Source organism: Phoca vitulina, unplaced genomic scaffold (genome assembly GCF_004348235.1).
Source record: "Phoca vitulina isolate PV1807 unplaced genomic scaffold, GSC_HSeal_1.0 scaffold5, whole genome shotgun sequence".
Lineage (NCBI taxonomy): Eukaryota > Metazoa > Chordata > Mammalia > Carnivora > Phocidae > Phoca > Phoca vitulina.
Window position 1 is genome coordinate 78,656,530 of NW_022589708.1, and position 19,976 is coordinate 78,676,505.

The 19,976-nt window shown below is 38.4% G+C and overlaps 1 protein-coding gene across 4 annotated transcripts in view; it reads right to left on the reverse strand.

The window, feature by feature from the left end:
* The window catches only part of IFT88 (intraflagellar transport 88), a 147,506-nt gene that overhangs the window by 60,565 nt on the left and 66,965 nt on the right, over positions 1-19,976 (reverse strand). For all 4 annotated transcript variants that reach the window (XM_032403385.1, XM_032403381.1, XM_032403384.1 and 1 more), the window contains 5 exons: positions 17,938-18,024; positions 11,575-11,761; positions 9,676-9,784; positions 6,536-6,686; positions 5,928-6,043 (listed from right to left, as the gene is read on the reverse strand). In XM_032403385.1, the coding sequence (XP_032259276.1) occupies positions 5,928-6,043; positions 6,536-6,686; positions 9,676-9,784; positions 11,575-11,761; positions 17,938-18,024 (650 nt within the window). The remainder of the gene's footprint in view (positions 1-5,927; positions 6,044-6,535; positions 6,687-9,675; positions 9,785-11,574; positions 11,762-17,937; positions 18,025-19,976) is intronic.

Here is a 19,976-nt window from a genome sequence, read left to right on the forward strand (position 1 = left end):
AAAGCAGCTCGGGACAAGAGGTCTGTAACCTACACGACTGGCAGTAGACCTATCCACAGAGACTGGCAGGCCAGAAAGGACTGGCATGATATATTCAGGATGCTAAAGGAGAAAAATATGCAGCCAGCTAGGTTGTCATTCAAAATAGGAGTAATAAAAAGCTTCCAGGACAAACAGAAACTAAAAGAATGTGTAATCACCAGACCAGTCCTACAAGAAATATTACAAAGGATCCTTTAGGCAAAGCGAGAACCCAAAGGTAACAAAGATCAGAAACGAACAGAGACAATATAAAGTAACAGTCTCTTTACAGGTAATTCAATGGCACTAAATGCATATCTTTCAATAGTTACTCTGAATGTAAATGGGCTAAATGCCCCAATCAAAAGACACAGGGTACCAGATTGGATAAAAAAGCAAGACCCATCGATATGCTGTCTGCAAGAGACTCATTTTAGACCCAAAGACACCTCCAGATTGAAAGTGAAGGGATGGAAAACCATATATCATGCTAATGGACATCAAAAGAAAGCTGGGTTGACAATCCTTATATCAGACAAATTAGATTTTAAACCAAAGACTATAATAAGAGATGAGGAAGGACACTATATCCTACTTAAAGGGTCTATCCAACAGGAAGATCTAACAATTATAAATATTTATGCCCCTAATATGGGAGCAGCCAATTATATAAGCCAATTAATAACAAAATTAAAGAAATAAATCAATAATAATACAATAATACTAGGGGACTTTAACACCCCACTCACTGCAATGGACAGATCATCTAAGCAGAAGATCAACAAGGAAACAAGGGCTTTCAGTGACACACTGGACCAGATGGACTTCACAGATGTATTCAGAACATTCCCTCCTAAAGCAATAGAATACACATTCTTCTCGAGTGCACATGGAACATTCTCCAGAACAGATCACATCCGGGGTCACAAATCAGGTCTCAACAAGTAGCGAAAGATTGGGATCATTCCCTGAATATTTTCAGACCATAATGCTCTGAAACTGGAATTCAATCACAAGAGGAAATTTGGAAAGTACTCAAATACATGGAGACTAAAGAGCATCCTACTAAAGAATGAATGGGTCAACCAGGAAATTAAAGAAGAATTTAAAAAATTCATGGAAACAAATGAAAATGAAAACACTACTGTTCAAAACCTTTGGGATGCAACAAAGTCCATCCTAAGAGGGAAGTATATAGCAATACAAGTCTTTCTCAAGAAACAAGAAAGGTCTCAAATACACATCCTAACGTTATACCCAAAGGAACTGAAGAAAGAACAGCAGATAAAGCCTAAACCCAGCATGAGAAGAGAAATAATAAAGATTAGAGCAGAAATCAATGAAAAAGAAACCAAAAGAATTAATAAGATTGATAAACCCCTGGCCAGACTTATCAAAAAGAAAAGAGAAAGGACCCAACTAAAATCATGAATGAAAGAGGAGAGATCACAACCAACACCAAAGAAATACAAACAATTATAAGAACATATTATGGGCAACTTTATGCCAACAAATTAGGCAATCTGGAAGAAATGGATGCATTCCTAGAGACGTATAAACTACAAAACTGAAACAGGAAGAAACAGAAAACCTGAACAGACCCATAACCAGCAAGGAAACTGAAGCAGTCATCAAAAATCTCCCAACAAGAGTCCAGGGCCAGATGGCTTCCCAGGGGAATTCTACCAAACATTTAAAGAACTAATACCTATTCTTCTGAAGCTGTTTCAAAAAAACAGAAATGGAATGAAAACTTCCAAACTCTTTCTATGAGGCCAGCATTACCTTGATCCCAAAACCAGACAAAGACGCCACCAAAAAGGAGAACTACAGACCAATATTCCTGATGAACATGGATGCAAAAATTCTCACCAAAATACTTGCCAGTATGACCCAACAGTACATTAAAAGGATTATTCACCATGAACAAGTGGGATTTATTTCTGGGCTGCAAGGGTGCTTCAACATCCACATATCAATCAATGTGATACACTACATAAATAAAAGAAAGGACAAGAACCATATGATCCTCTCAATTGATGCAGAAAAAGCATTTGACAAAATATAGTATCCTTTCATGATTACAACTCTTCATAGTGTAAGGATAGAGGGAACATATCTCAATATCATAAAAGCCATACACGAAAAGCCCACTGAGAGCTTTTCCCCTAAGGTCAAGAACATGGCACGGATGTCCACTATCACCTCTGCTGTTCAACACAGTACCAAAAGTCCTAGCCTCAGCAATCAGACAACAAAAAGAAATAAAAGGCATCCAAATTGGCAATGAAAAAGTCAAACTCTCACTCTTTGCAGATGATATGATACTCTATGAGGAAAATCCAAAATTGCTAGAACTCATACAGGAATTCAGCAAAGTGCAGGATTAAAATCAATGCACAGAAATCAGTGGCATTCCTATACACTAACATGAGACAGAAGAAAGAATTTAAGGACTCAATCCAATTTACAATTGTCCCCAAAACCATAAGATATGTAGGTATAAACCTAACCAAAGAGGCAAAGGATCTGTACTCAGAAAACTATAGAACACTCATGAAAGAAATCAAGGAAGACACAAAGAAATGGAAAAACATTTCATGTTCATGAATGGGAAGAACAAATATTAAAATGTCTATGCTACCTAGAGCAATCTACACATTCAATGCAATCCCTATCAAAATACAATCAACTTTTTTCACAGAGCTGGAACAAACAATCCTAAAATTTATATGGAACCAGAAAAGACCCCGAATAGGCACAGGAATGTTGAAAAAGAAAACCAAAGCTGGTGGCATCACAATGCCAGACTTCAAGCTCTATTACAAAGCAGTAATCATCAAGACACTGTGGTACTGGCACAAAAACAGACACACAGAACAGAGAAGCCAAAAATGGACCTTCAAATCTATGGTAAACTAATCTTCAACAAAGCAGGAAAGAATATTCAATGGAAAAAAGACGGTGTCTTCAACAGATGGTGTTGGGAAAATTGGACAGCCACATGCAGAAGAATGAAACTGGACCATTCCCTTACACCATACACAAAAATAGACTCAAAATGGAAAAAGACTTAAATGTGAGACAGGACTCCATCAAAATCCTAGAGGAGAACACAGGCAGCAACCTCTTTGACCTCGGCCGCAGGAACTTCTTGCTAGACACATCTCCAAAGGCAAGGGAAACAAAGGCAAATATGAACTATTGGGACTTCATCAAGATAAAAAGCTTTTGCACAGCAAAGGAAACAATCGACAAAATCAGAAGACAACCAACAGAATGGGAGAAGATATTTGCAAATGACGTATCAGATAAAGGGCTAGTATCCAAAATCTATAAAGAACTTATCAAACTCAACACCCAAAGAACAAAGAATCCAATCAAGAAATGGGCAGAAGACATGAACAGACATTTTTCCAAAGAAGACATCCAAATGGCCAACAGACACATGAAGAAGTGCTCAACATCACTCGGCATCAGGGAAATCCAAATCAAAACCTCAATGAGATACCACCTCACACCAGTCAGAATGGTTAAAATTAACAAGTCAGGAAACAACAGATGTTGGCAGGGATGCAGAGAAAGGGGAACCCTCCTACACTGTTGGTGGGAATGCAAGCTGGTTCAGCCACTCTGGAAAACAGTATGGAGGTTCCTCAAAAAGTTTAAAATAGAGCTACCATACGATCCAGCAATTGCACTCCTGGGTACTTACCCCAAAGATACAAATGTAGGGATCCGAAGGGGTACGTGCACCCCGATGTTTATAGCAGCAATGTCCACAATAGCCAAACTGTGGAAAGAGCCCAGATATCCATCGACAGATGAATGGATAAAGAAGATGTGGTATATATATATATGATGGAATATTATGCAGCCATCAAAAGGAATGAAATCTTGCCATTTGCAATGACGTGGATGGAACTAGAGGGTATTATGCTGAGTGAAATAAGTCAATCAGAGAAAGACATGTATCATATGACCTCACTGATATGAGGAATTCTTAATCTCAGGAAACAAACTGAGGGTTGCTGGAGTGGTGGGGGGTGGGAGGGATGGGGTGGCTGGCTGATAGACATTGGAGAGGGTATGTGCTATGGTGAGCACTGTGAATTGTGTAAGACTGTTGAATCACAGACCTGTACCTCTGAAACAAATAATACATTATATGTTAAAAAAAAAAAAGAAGATAGCAGGAGGGGAAGAATGAAGGGGGGGAATCAGAGGGGGAGACAAACCATGAGAGACTATGGACTCTGAAAAACAAACTGAGGGTTCTAGAGGGGAGAGGGGTGGGGGGATGGGTTAGCATGGTGATGGGCATTAAAGAGGGCACGTACTGCATGGAGCACTGGGTGTTATACACAAACAGTAAATCATGGAACACTACATCAAAAACTAATGATATAATGTATGGTGATTAACGTAATAAAAAAAAAATATATATATATATACATAAAAGAAAACATACAAATGGCCAACAGAGACATGAAAAAATGTTCAACATTACTCAGCATCAGGGAAATACAAATCAAAACTACAATGAGATACCACCTCACACCAATCAGAATGGCTAATATTAACAAGCCAGAAAACAGATGTTGGCGAGGATGTGGAGAAAGGGAAACCCTTTTACACTGTTGGTCCGAATGCTGGTGCAACCACTCTGGAAAACAGTATGGGTGTTCCGGAAAAGTTGAAAACAGAGCTACCCTACGATCCAGCAATTGCACTACTGGGTATTTACCCCAAAGATACAAATGCAGTTATCCAAAAGGGCACATGCACCCTAATGTTCATAGCAGCAATGTCCACAATAGCCAAACTATGGAAAGAGACCAGATGTCCATTGACAGATGAATGGATAAAGGAGATGTGGTTATATATATGTAAAATGGAATACTACTTAGCCATCAAGAAATGAAATCATGCTATTTGCAATAACATGGATGGAACTAGAGGGTATTATGCTAAGCGAAATAAGTCAATCAGAGAAAAACAATTACCATATGATCTCACTGATATGTGGAATTTAAGAAACAAAACAGAGGATCATAGAGGAAGAGAGGAAAAAATAAAACAATATGAAATCAGAGAGGTAGACAAACCATAATAAACTCTTAATCATAGGAAATAAACTGAGGGTTGCTGGACGGGTGGAGGGATAGGGTAACTGGGTGATGGACATTAAGCAGAGCATGTTATGTAATGAGCACTGGGTATTATATAAGACTGATGAATCACTGACCTCTACCTCTGAAACCAATAACACATTATATGTTAATTGAATTTAAATTAAAAAAATAAAAAAACACAAAATTGTCTAACATCAATTCCACACAGATCTCAATCAAATTATTAAGCATTCCTTTATCATTCAAATTATTCAAAGTCACATTTAATGTTAAAATTCAATTTGGCCAAATACAAAACAGACCTGAATTTTTCAATTGTTTTTTAATCAGGCATGTACAAAACATTCGGATATGAACTTAAAGACAGCTTTAAAATTTTTAGTATACAATATAAATCGATTATAAATTAAAACCAACACAACTTATTTCTATTAGGTCTCTTTCAGAAATGAAACCTCGTCCAAGGACCAAGTCAGTCATTTTCTAATTGATAATGAAATAATACTTATTTGCTGAAATATGAAAAAGAAAAATAAAGTACCTTAAAGAAGGTATTTTTAAAAATTTTTGCATAAAAGACTAATATACTTATCACAATAAAGACCAAGTAAAATGGAATATCATTCAAGAAAATGGAAATAATGCATGAATGTTCATTAATATTTGCTTATATAATACCTGTAATATGTTTATCAGATTCTAATTCTAGGGATAAAATCAAATCCCAACACAAGGCATTTTAGTAAACATGAAATCAGTATAGTTACTTACTGTATAAGAGAAGCTCTTTCAAAGTATTGAATAGCTTTTTCACAAAACTGGGTGTCAATGTAATAGGCTCCAAGCCACTCAATGACTTCAATGTTAGAGGGGAAATACCTGTACGACTGGAAAAAATATGGAATGTGACAATACAACATCAGTGGCAACATATAATTTACACCTCAACATTTTACCTACTGACTGGATTAATTTATCCAATGTGAAGTTTCTTAGTAAAAAAGTATGAGCTGTCATAAGTACTTTGTAAGTTTTAAAACTACAAGAGTTAGAAAACTTAACATTTGTTTGACATATTTTTAAATTACCTATCAATAGCTTTTTGATGTACTGATAGATGATCTGAGTCTAAGTAAGTAATAGAATTAAAAAAGGGATGAAAATCATGCTTCAAGGGAACAATGAATTTGTACTTTTAATTTTTTTATTAAATTAATCAAAAACTAACTTTATATTCCACAAATGCTTTATTTTATTTTAAATTATTCATTTAGAAACTAGTAAGCATTTCTAATTCTTAAAAACTAAAAGGCCTGCTGACTGTTTTATAACAATTCGTAAAAAGCTTTAAAGAAGAAGGAAAGTAAGATTACACGTACCTCATAGTAATATTGAAATGCTTGGGATTTATCTCCTTCACTATCATATAATTCTCCTAGTTTAGACAAAGCTCTAGAATCAGTTGGAACAACACTGATCAGCTGCATTAACCATTCAATAGCTTGATTGGGATCTTCCATTAATTCATATCTTGGACAATTTCAGTTAAGGATAACACAATTTTTCTAAATTCACTGATCAATAAGGAAACCTAAAAACAACATTACAGTAAAAATATTTCTTAGCCTATAGTAATGTGCTATTTAATACTGTTTACTCTGAATTTCTTCAGGGATGGGGATGAAAAATGCAGCACTGTAACACTCATGTTCCATATATGCCTTGCTTTTCCTTTTGCTTCATTATTATCCACTAAGATCAACTCCCAAATTTCTAGCAGAATTAACAGTTTGCTCTTTTATTCAAAGCACTGTCCACTGTCCAAAATTTGTCCTTAATAAAAATGCCTAAAAATTATGTTCAATTATTCTACCTCTCTTAAAATGTTCAAATATTAAGGGAAGAGTTTCCATGTATTTTCCAGGAGTTTTCCCTAATTAGATTATAAACCCCAAATAAGGAGTTTGTTTTTGTAGATTTTGTGCCTAGTAAATCCTCTGCATACACTCAAATAATTTATTCCTGCCAATACTTATTGACTATTTATTTTTATATTAAATGTCTCAGTGAAATGAAAATATTCCAATCCAAAGTTTTATTGAAAAAGAAGAATCTGGGTTTTTTGGTTTGTTTTTTTTTTAAAGATTTTATTTATATATTTGAGAGAGAAAGAGAGAGAGAGAGCGTGAGCAAGGGGAGGGGCAGAGGGAGAGGGAGAAGCAGACTCCCCGCTGAGCAAGGAGCCTGATGCAGGGCTCGATCCCAGGGCTCTGAGATCATGACCTGAGCCGAAGGCAGACACTTAACCGACTGAGCCACCCAGGTGCCCCAAGAATCTTGTTTTTAATGATGGCAAGTGTGATACCATAGAGAAACATAAAAATAAGAAAATGTATTCAAACAGCCTTAAACTATCAATTGCTTAACTAAATCCAAACTGATCATGAACTGGGCAGTATCAGATCATGATAGTGGAAATTTCAGAGAGATCAAATGGACAAAACAAAAAAGCTAAATGGAATAAACATGAAACCATCTGCTCTAAAAATAATTTTTTCATTAAAAAATGTTTTATGTACTCTAACAAAAGTAGAGCAGATAGTATTTAAAATTAATAGTATACCTTATAACATACTTTTTCCTAACATATTTCTATAAAATTTATATCAAGATAATGCTAACTTAAAAACCTACATAAGATTTTTTTTTTTTTTTGCAGAGAGATAGAGAGAGAGCACAGATAGGCAGAGTGGCAGGCAGAGGGAGAGGGAGAAGCAGGCTCTCCGCCAAGCAGGGAGCCTGATATGGGGCTCGATCCTAGGACCCCGGGATCATAACCCAAGCCGAAGGCAGACGCCTAACCGACTGAGCCACCCAGGCACCCCTCTACATAAGATTTTAACCTTGGGGTGCCTGGGTGGCTCAGTCAGGCAATCAACTCTTGATTTCAGCTCACGTCATGATCTCAGGGTCACAGGATCGAGCCCCCTGTCGAGCTCCCCACTCAGCAGGGAGTCTGCTTCTCTCCCTCTTCCTCTGCCCACCCTCCTCTCTAAAGATAAATAAAGAGAATACTTTTTTAAAAAGAGAGAGATTTTAAACTTTCCTGGGGCACCTAGGTGGCATGGTCAGTTAAGCATCTGACTCTTGGTTTAGGCTTAGGTCATGGTCTTAGGGTGGTTAAGACTGAGTCCTGTGATGAGCTCTGTGCTGAGCATGGAGTCTGCTTGAGTTTCTCTCTCCCACTCCCTATGCCCTTCCCCCATGCATGCATGCACTCTCTCAAATAAAATCTTAAGAAAAAAAAAAAAAAGATTTTGGGCACCTGGGTGGCTCAGTCGTTAAGCGTCTCCTTTCGGCTCAGGTCATGATCCCAGGGTCCTGGGATTGAGCCCCGCATCAGGCTCCCTGCTCAGCGGGAAGCCTGCTTCTCCCTCTCCCACTCCCCCTGCCTGTGTTCCCTCTCTCGCTGTGTCTCTCTCTGTTAAATAAATAAAAAATCTTAAAAAAAAAAATTTTTTTTAACCCTTCCCAAATATTGTTGTGAAAGCTTATTATTTTTAAAATCAGGAGAGAAATTAACATGTTTTTCAAATACTGTCAAAGGCATTAAAAACATTAACAAATTTCTGCTTTTTCAACCAATGGCAAGGAAAAAAAAAAACCCAAACTAAAGAAAGCCAGGAGTTGTAGGAGAAACTGACACAGGAGGAATGTTTTCTATTTCAACACTCCCCAGAGTTCTAAACGTAATACTGGCATATATAGCCCACAGTCAATAAGTAACTACTGAGTGAATGGAATGAATGAGTGAATTCATATAAACTATTGGCTAATTTTGTAGGGTAAAGGCCTTTGAAGAGTTATACTCATTAAACCTATAGGTCAACTAAAATAAGACAAATAACCAAACTCAATCAACAGTACTAAGCAGTAATAAACAATATTTTCCTTTTAAATAGTAAGTTACTGCTTCAAAAATACCCTACAAGACTCAGACTTAATACATTCTAAAGTATCTAATCTACAGTCAATGAATAGCTTATATGTATTAAACATGTTTACTCAATTATTTCAATTATTATTTCCAAAAATTAAGAAATAATAGTTTTAACCTTTAAATAATTCCTTTTATAATGCAAATGATCTTTTAAAATCACCCAAAAAACAGACTTTTAACTATAGACAACAAAGAGATGGCTACCAGAGGGCAGGTGGGTGGGGGGATGGCAGAAATAGGTGATGGGGATTAAGGAGGGCACTTATCATGATGAGCACTGAGTAATGTACAGAATTACTGAATCACTACGCTATGTCTCTGGAACAAATACAACACTTGTGTTATTAACACTAGTGTTAATTAAACTGGAATTAAAATTGAAAAAAAAACAGGATCACTCAAATATTTTTATCACATATTAATCTGATAAGTTTTAAAATATTATTCTCATCAATTACCTAATTGGCTAAGGTTATTTAATGAATTAACAACTGTCCTCAAGTTTTTCACATAAGATACACATTTGCTATCTGGTAAAGAACTTGGGCACTGTTTCTCAGGATTGCGTGAAGTTTCAGGAAACAATCCAAAGCTTCATCGAGCCGGTTTAGCCTCTTATAGGTAAGGCCTTAGAAAGAAGAAAGAAAAAAGCTATAAGCATTACTACTGGTAGTAATTTTCTCAAAGTCACAGAATAAATCCTTATATATATGTAATATTCATCCAGAAGAGAAAATAAAGATGAATAGATTTTTTTTTAAAGAAGAAGAAGGTGGGAGAGGGGATTTCCCACTAACATTTGGCAGACACCAAAACATGCTATAATGCTTTAGTGATTGTAAAGTGTGGGAGGGGAACAGGAACAGAGAAATACATCAGCAGAATACATAGTTCAGAAACGGACTCAGTTACAGAATTTAAACGTGGTAGGGACTAAGGGACTAGTAACAAAAGGTGCCAGGACAACTGACTACACATGAAACAAAAAAACATAGATTCCTATTTTGAATACATTCAAAACTTACTTTAAAACTAAACAGAAAAACAAAGATGTAAAAGTATGAAAAGAAAATATAGGAAAATGATTTTATAATCTTGGGGAAGGGTAGGGCTTCATAAAGCAATAAGCAATAAACAAAGAAAAGCCACACATTTTATAAAAGCAAAATTTGACTACATAAAAATAGAAAAATTGTTTGACAAAAGAAATTACAAAGTTAAAAGCCAAGCAATGGACTAGGAAAAGTATTTAAAACTTATAAAGAGAATAAGTAAATATATACCTAGGCAAGAAATCTCCTGCATTAAGGCTTTTACTATTCACTTCCCTCTGTCAGTAATGCTCTTTTCCCAGTTACCCAAATGGTCACACCCTCCTTTTCTCCAATACGACTTTAAACTCTCCTTGACTCTGGCTAAAATGGCCAATTCCTCCCTGCCTCCTCTCCTCCCAACCCAGCCAGGTCTTCTTTTTGCCTCTGGCAGAAGATGAAAGACTCTTCTGGGGGAGGAAGGATCCAATTGGCTAACAGGCAGTTCCCCAACTACACAGATCAGACAGATGGCCCTGTGGCAGGGTGCCAGTGCATCAATTTCACTTGTGGCCTCAGAGATCCCACTTAGCTTTTAGCTGCAAACTCCTAAATGCGAGAAGACAGGCCAGGATCATCAGACATCAGAGGAGAGTTCATGACGTGAAATACAGAGGACAAAACAAACAAGCAAACCAAAGAAAGCAAAACACACCTATTGCAGGGAGAAGAAAACTTCAAAAGAAACTTCATTAATAACCCAAGAGATAAGACACAGTATTGCATCAATGTGTTTGCCACACTGCAAACTCATGAACAGGAAGAAATGATACCCATGTCAGGTGACCTCTGACAGGCAGGGAAGGGAATAAGATGGTGGTACGCCTCTAGGTCTTATAACATTTTGTTTAAAAACAATACCTGATGTTAATATGACAAAATGTTAAAATGTGTTAAATATAGTTGGTAGGGACATGAGTATTTATTTTTCTGTAAAATTTCTTTATGTTTGAAATTGATCATAATTAAAAAGGAAGAAAATGGGTTTTTTCCACCCATCAGTTTGGCATGAGTTAAATATCCAATATTAACAGGAACTTGGGAAACCAGTCAGTCTCATACACTATGGTGGCACATAAATTGGAAAAGTCTTTTTAGAGGGCAAGGGACAACATCTATCCAAATTTTGCATGTGCATAACTTTGGAATCAATTCCATTAAAAATAATCAATAATCCAAGAACCTTCTTTTCAATTTTTTGTTACAAGGAAGTCAACTCTTCCCTCTAATGAATTGGAGCTTTTTAAGCCAATTTAAAAAAGAGAAAAGAGAGAAAAAAATTGTAAAGGAGAAAACCCAAAACAGCAATTTTGGTGGTTTTACTTACCAATATTATAAAGTGCTTCAGTACAAGAAGAATCATTTCTTAGAGCCTCTTTATAGAATTCAGCTGCCTTCTCATAATCACCATTTGCAAAAACTGTATTCCCTTTATTAGTCAGAGCTGAGGGATTATATCTATCAGAGTTCACAGCTAAATCTGCATAGCTGCTGGCTTGTGCAAATTCATTTTCCTAAATGAAATACAAAATGTACACAAAATATTTGGAGTTCATCAAATACCTTTTCTGACTGTTCTGGATTACAGACATGATAAACAGATTTTCTGAGATTGCAAATATGATAAACAGAAATACTTTACATATCTTGGTCTTGATAGGCTTATTCTACAAAAGATTTTTAATCAGCAAGCTCCTTCAGCTACCCAAGTTTCTTATGACTAAGACTTCTTCACAGACTCATGGTTTGAATAACAACACTATTTACATGTAAGTGGCTCCATTCTGAATGCCCAAATTTCACATCACAATTGCAGTACTATGCTTCCCAAACCTATAGCACTGAAATAGCTATAAAGGCATCACTATCCTTTCTGCTCCTCAATCAAATTGGTTGCGTTGCCTACCAGGACTTGCATTTCTAGCAATGAATTGTCTTCTCTCTGTCTCCTCTGCCAAATGCTCCATCAGGACCTTGCCATCATTCACTTAAGCTGCATGGACCTTTCAATTCTTAAATTGTGCAGCATTTGTGCCGTGTCAGCTTGCTTAAGCTAGGAACCAGATTTCCTAGAATCCCCTTCCCCGTATGGTTCTTGTCTATAGAGCTGGCGGAAAGGAACTTGTAGGACATGAGGAACGCAGACATGAAGCAGCAGCTTTTACCCTCTGAAGGTCTTCCTCTGGTCATCAGTGGCAGGACTGATGCAGAAATGCCTGTGGGTCCCAGCCTGTCCTCATTCACTTTGACTCCACCTCTGGCTCTTCTTCCCAACTGTGCTGTCCCTGCTGACCACAGTGACCTCGATCCTTGATGGGGTTTGGCTCTGGACCCACAGAGGAGGCAGTCGTGCAGAGGCAACTGCTTTCCACAGGCCTCTCCATGAAGGTCCCCTTTTGGGTGGTGCTGGACATGCTTGGCCACTCTGTCACTGTTCAGACCCCCTGACCCTCCTTCTGCCCCTTCACCTCCAGAGCTCCTCCACCACTGTGCAAGTGCTAGTTCCCGTATCCCTTCTCCCGTAACACTCCCGCTGACTGCTTCCCTGAGTGAGCTTTTAAAAAACTGAGATACAGTTCACATTTCTAAAAACGTACAATTCTGTGACATTTAATACATTCGCAAAAAATTGTACCACCATCACCAGTATCTATTTCCAGAATATTTTTACCACCCCCCCAAAAGATATCCTGTACCCATTAGCAGTCACTCCCTTATTCTCCCTCCCCCTCTGGCCCCTGGCAGCCACTTATCTGCTTTCCATCTCCATGGATTTGCCTATTCTGGACATTTCATAATAAATACAATCATATAATAGATGGCTTTTTATGTCTGGCTTCCTTCACTTAGCATAATGTTTTCAAGGTTCATCCATGTTGTATTATGCATCAGTGCTTCATTCCTGTTTACAGCTGAATAATATCCCATTGTATGGATAGGCCACATTTTGTTTATCCATTCATTGTTGATGGATACCTGGGTTGTACCCACGCACTTTTGTTCATTATGAATAATGCTGTGATGAACATTCATGTATTTGATATAAAAATTGGTACCTAAAAGTGGGTGCTGTCATAAAAACTAAAACATATAACCTTGTCTTTTGGGCTAGGCAGCAGGCAAAATTTAGAGAAGCATTAGAACCATATTAGTGGAGGCTGGAAAGGCGGTAAGGAATTGTTAGCAGAGGCTGCATAAAGGGAAAGTCATGTTTTGCAGTCATGAAACAACTGGGAAAACTGGCATCTACACTGACTTGGAAGTTAGAAAGTGTACTTAGTAAATGTATGCATGTGGCCAAGGAGGTTTCTAGGCAGGAGGTTAAAAGTGCCAATTAACTTACTTTAACTGGGTATGATAAAGTACACAAAGAGAAAGGAGCTTAAGAGAGAAGTGTTCTGATTTTCCAACTTGAATTTAGAAGAAATAAAGAAAAACCAGGACTTTTTGGGTTGGAAAATAAAATTATTTCATATCTCGGGGCGCCTGGGTGGCTCAGTCGTTAAGCGTCTGTCTTCAGCTCAGGTCATGGTCCCAGGGTCCTGGGATCGAGCCCCGCATCGGGCTCCCCACTCGGCGGGAAGCCTGCTTCTCCCTCTCCCACTCCCCCTGCTTGTGTTCCCTCTCTCGCTGTGTCTCTCTATGTCAAATAAATAAATAAATAAAATCTTTAAAAAAAATTATTTCATATCTCTAGTTTCTCTTAGCAGCAAGAGTCTCAGAGTAAGAACTGGTTGCAGGGTAGAGATCACATCAAGGGTGTGGCTGGAATACCCTTTGGAAACCTCTCAGAAAGATTTAAGGTAGTGCCTAGCAAAGCAGACCTTCTCTCTCAGGTAGAGAAAAGCTTTCAAGTATCTTTGGGGCTCTAGTCCACAAAAGCCTTGTACAACTAAGCGGAAAGGGGTCTGCCTTGAAAAGAACTGTGGATATGGCTTCTGGGGCATGTAGGCACCCCCAATAAGATTTATAGAAAACCTGCCAAGTTTTTTAAGTGAATTGTACCAGCTTAAGTGTTGCCAGCTTGGATTAAAGGGACAGACACAGTCCAAAATGAAAGAAGGCCTCTGGGTCCCCAATTTTTCTGGGCAGAAAGCAAACTAAGAAAGTTAATCAGCTGCAAGTATAGGGTATTTTTTCTGTAAAAGGAAGGTGCTCTCTGAAAGCAGAGCCAAGAGCCACAGAGCCCAAAGGTTTGGGGGTACCACTCCCAGGGATCAGAGTTGGGTCCTAACTTAGGAACATTCCCTTTTCCCACTTTAGGGGGCACTGGCCCCATGTACTTAGCTGGATTTCTGACCCATTCAGGACCAGTGACTGCTAGGTACCTCCATCTCACCCCTTTTGAACAAGAGTTCAAACTCATTACAGTTACCCCATTCTTATCGCACCACAGGATGTTAAGTCTATGGGGTAGATGGCGTGTTTTTCTGTTCCTAGACCTTTGGATCAAGAGGGCCTGCGCCTGAGAAAGCCCCATCTCTATCTAGACCTGATGCTGTGACTGGTGAGACTATGAGTGTCCTTGGAGGGGTAATCATTTTGGCCTGGTAAGCACCTGAGTGCACTGGGGTCTCCTCCTATGGACCCTATCCCATGTAAGAAGTCTGGGCTCCCCTGCCAGAGAAGGAGGAATGAGATGCTGGTCAACAGCTCAGTTGCAGACTTGAGGGAAGCACTGGGACAATGCAGCCTCAGTCAAGCCTCAGAAGATGGCAGCAGGATGAGTGACCCCAGGCCAGACCAACAGAAGGACCACCCAAATGAACCCAGCCTTTTCAGGTAAAATATGAGTAAATATATGGTTATTTTAAGCCACTATCTTTTGGGGCAGCTTATTACAGAGCAACAGAAACTGACACAACTGCATACTGGAAGCCAGACTCATAATTTTGCCCCAAAACAATTATTTTCCTCAGACCTAGGTGCAACAAATTATGATCAGATATTGTGATGACTCTGTTCAGTTGACTAAATCTAACCATTTTTCTTCCTTTTTAAAAAATCTTCTTGCCCCGCATCGGGGTCCCTGCTCCACGGGAAGCCTGCTTCTCATCACCCACGCCCCCTGCTGTGTTCCTGTTCTCACTGTGTCTCTCTCTCTCAAATAAATAAATAAAATCTTTAAAAAAAAAAAAAATCTTCTTGGTCTCCTCCCAAACATTCATCAAACTTGGTAAAGATTTGGTCACTAATTAAACCATTTTCACAAAAACCACAAATGATTTTCTAAATTCAAATGCAATGCAACAATGGAGACTGTGCTTCAGCCCCCCATACTTGTCCTTCAGAAGTGCTGAAGGACACCAGTGTCCGCTGTCAGCCCTCTCTGTGAATCACTCTAGCCCAAAGAGAAAGAGGTGCCTTGCCCAAAGTCGCACCCCCTTCCTGGTGAGCAGGCTGTACCCAATGACTGGCTGATGCAGACATACAAAGGCCCAGCCCCCTTACCCAAGTGGGAGAGGGTGCTAAGCAGCCATCCCAATTCAGGGGGTCCAGCAGGGTTGGCTAAGGCCTGTGTTGACTGCGTCACAGCCCAGTTTCCTTCTCCATTCAGTGCTGCTGCCAATTCTTCTCCCCGAGGTGCTGATCCAAAGAGATCTGCCCAGTAAACTTCATGCAAGCTAATCTCCAGCTCAGAGTTTGCTGTCTCATCAGCAAAAGTGGCCTTTTCTGACCCTTCATTCTTGTGTGCTACCTCTCTGATTTCAATGTTACATACTTCCTCTCGGTGCCTTCCTTTACTTCAGACATCATACTATAGTTGTTTTCCTGTCTTTTGATCCGAGTCTTATTCTTGTGTCTTTAATGTATGTGAATCCCAAAGTTAGTTCTCAGTTCTGTGCTACACTCTCACACTTGGAAATACCCTCTATTGTCTTAGTCAGTTCAGGCTGCTATAGCAAAATGCCACAGACTGGCTTCAACAGCAAACATTTATTTCTCATAGTTCTGGAGGCTGGGAGATCCAAGATCAGGGTGCCAGCAAATGTGGTGTTTGGTGAAAGCCACTTCCTGGTTTGCAGATGGCTTCCTTGCTGTGTCCTCACATGGCAGAGAGAGGGCTCTGGATCCTCCTTTTCTAATAAGAGCCCTAATACCATCAGGGGACTCTCAGGACTTCATCCCTCTCATGACTTCATCTAACCCTAATTATCTCTCGAAGTCCTTACCTCCAAATACAGTCACGTTGGGGGGTTGGGCTTCAATATAAGAATTTGGTTGGGGGAGGGGGACACAAACAATCAGCCCATAGCATCTATTATCAAAGCTTTAACCTCTACAGAGATGATCATCAAATTTTATGTCTAACCCTAACTTCCCATCTGAGATCAGTTCCACATGTTCCTGGACATTTCTATTTAAATATATCACCACTGCTACAAAATTTTTTTTAAAATATATTTAAAAACAAACTCAGCATGTCTCCCAATCTGCAGCCTCTTCTAAACCTGCATCTGGCACCACTCTCCTGGCAGACTTAAAATACTGGTGGCATTCTTCACCAGTGATTTTGAGCTCTTCTCCATCCAACATATGCAGGGAATAACATCTTTCCACTGAACAGTAGTTCAGCACAGGAGTAAATCGCAGTAATTCGGCACAGATCAGAAGCTCGAAGAGGGACTAGAAATGTAGTTTAACTAAATATAGTGATCCTTATGTACACATCACCTCCCAGCTTTCCTGCCTCTGTGCTTTTGTTCATTCCTTTAGTCTCCCAAAATGTTATCTGCCTCCACTGAATTTTTTTCTTTTTTAAGATTTGACAGAGAGTGAGCGAGCGAGCAAGCACAAGCAGAGGGAGCGGCAGGCAGAGGAAGAAGTAGGCTCCCTGCTGAGCAAGGAGCCTGATGCAGGGCTCGATCCCAGGACCCCGGGATCATGATCTGAGCTGAAGGCAGATGCTTAACCACCTGAGCCACCCAGGTGCCCCGCCACTGAATTTCTGAAGCACTTATTATCTATATTAATTTATTGTTCTCTACTTCCAACCAACCTTCCCTTCTCCCCTCCTAGGCTACCTGCATGCTTCCTCTGTTCCAAATTAAGAAAGTGCCCTTTTAGTGATCTTCTAGGCTTCTGGTATTCCCCACGATTGGGACCCAGCGGATGCTCAAAGTGTGCTTCTTATGGATAACACTGTACCTTGCATAAATCATTTAACCTGAGACATCACTTTCTTTACTACTAACATGGTGTTGAAACAGGGGGCACCTGGGTGGCTTAGCTGGTTAGGCGTCAGACTCTTGATTTTGGCTTAGGTCATGATCTCAGAGTCATGACATCAGGCCCTGTGTCAGACTTCACACTGGGTGGGGAGCCTGCTCAAGATTCTCTCTCTCCCTCTCTTTCTGTCCCTCCCCCCACCTCTCTCTCTCTCAAAAAAAAAAAAGAAAAAAAATCTCTAGCTCATCTTCCAGATCTACATTTTACAATTCTCTGAGTGATGCTTAGCACCGTATTTTTCTCCCTCCCTTCTACTTCTGAGATGGTCCTCTTGTCATGTCCACAGACTTGACCCCTGGCGCAGAACCTGTCATGACCACCCAATTCTAGACATCCAATTCTACTAACATTCTCCACCAGTCTTCTTTGGAGCCTCTCTAGGCATGCTCTTCAGGCAGAAAGTCAGCAACATAAAAATACCACATTATCAACTCTTAGTTATAAAAAAAACAAAACTTACCAAATAATAAAGAAATGAGAGGTTGGTTGCAGCTGCACTTTTCACTCTACTGTCCTTTTTTTCAAACATTTTTAAGGTCTCTACAGCCTAGAAATGAAATATCTGGAAGTTACTACCATTGTAATATGACAGTATTCAGGCTTAAGGTTGGGGTAAAGATCAGTGTATATAGAGTATAAAGCCAGGAAAGGACACAAAGGGGGTGGATTAATATGTTTAAGAAAACAGATGACAAGATGAGAATTTCATTTGAGAATTAAAATTTATAAAAAAGAATTTAAAAAACCCTAAAAATACAATAACTGAAATTAAGAACATAATAGATGGGCTTAACAGCAGATTAGATACAGCTGTAGAGAGTAGTAAATATTGGGCCTTGTGAGTCTTATGACACAGTTTAGTTTTTATCTTGCATAATGGGGTGTAACTGAGGTTCTACCTAAGAGACACAATCAAATTTGCTCTTTACAAAATAATTCTAGAATTTCTGCTTCTGGCTATCAGAGACCAGCCTATAGAAGACCATTCTACAGAGAACAATTAGAAAAGTTATATTAAAATATTACAAGTATCTTTTGAAGGCACCAGAGAACTACTGAGGCAACCAGAATCTGAATGTCAAGATCCCAGAAAATTGAAAGACTAAATAAGCAAAGCAAAAACAGAGGCTAAGAAAAGGTCTCAGGAAAGAACATAAGAGACATATGGGAACACAGTAAAAAGGTCTAACTGAAATGTAACTGGAGTTCCAAAAAGGGAAGAAAGACTAATGGTGGAGAATTTTCCAAAACTGATGACAGAAACTAATTCTGGAAGTATTACAAAAAATTATCTTAAGTAGATCCAAATATAATTATATTCTCAAGCCATGAGAAATGAAAGTGCATTTTTAAGCACTTGGCCGGTCTGAGACAATCCTAACCAAACAGGATATTTGGAATGGTCAAACACTTTGCATGAAAAGTGAGTGAGTACTCAACCTAGAAATGCCTGAGAAATAACAGAAAAAAAAGTGGAGGAAGGCAATGGGTTTTCCTTCCTTCCTTCAAAATACATTTACTGAGAAAATGCTTGGCTTCTTGGCATCTTCTGCTCTTAAAGACAGTTGAGTCCAACCAAAAATCCTACTTTAGCTTTTATGATGGTTAAGAGCTGCTAATATTGAAAATATCTGACAAATCTGTGTTATGCAAGTGTTTGACCTCAAATGAAGTACCATTAAATGTACTGACTCAATTTTGTTAAGGGTAAAAGATTTTAAAATACTAGATTCTACACATATTGGTTATAATATAGGCAATTATTCTTTTCAAGGGTTTTTGATTATTTTAAAGAAAACCACTGGAAGTTTCTAGGCTAGTAGTTTATAATTCTACAAAGTAAACCCTGGAACAAAAAAGACCCCAACATCATATGCTCACTTTTCAGATTCTCTTTCTCACTTTCTCGGAAGAATCTTTGACAGAATTGCCAAGAAGTTCCTAAAATGCACCTCAAAAATTATTGCTGCTTACATTGTTCATCCTGTAGAAGTTATCTCATTGACTCTTTACACAATCTCCACGGCTATTAATGTAAAAGTCACTGTTGTTTTGAATCTTTAGGTTTTATAAGCTGCACATCACTTTGAATAAGAATTGACAATGTTTTAATCTTTACTTTTAGAGTGTGTCACAATAATAAAATGTGTTAATTTAAAATATAAGGCACATGAATAGGTGTAACTCACATATCCATTAAATTCTCTGAAGTAAAGTGCAGAGGGAAAGAAATTGTTTTCTGATATTTATGACATCCATAAAGCAGATTATCAAAAGCTAACTAACAACAATTAAAAAAAAACTCAGAATGCTATATAGTTTACATCATTCCTTTTAGAAACAACTATTCATATTATAGTCAAGAAAATGTCTTAGATTTTTAAATTTTCATCTTTGTTAACTTGTGGCCTATTAGTAACAAGACTTTAAGACTACATATAACAACTAATTATTCTCCCCTCAAAAGGTTACTATGAATTCAAACAATATATAAAAAGC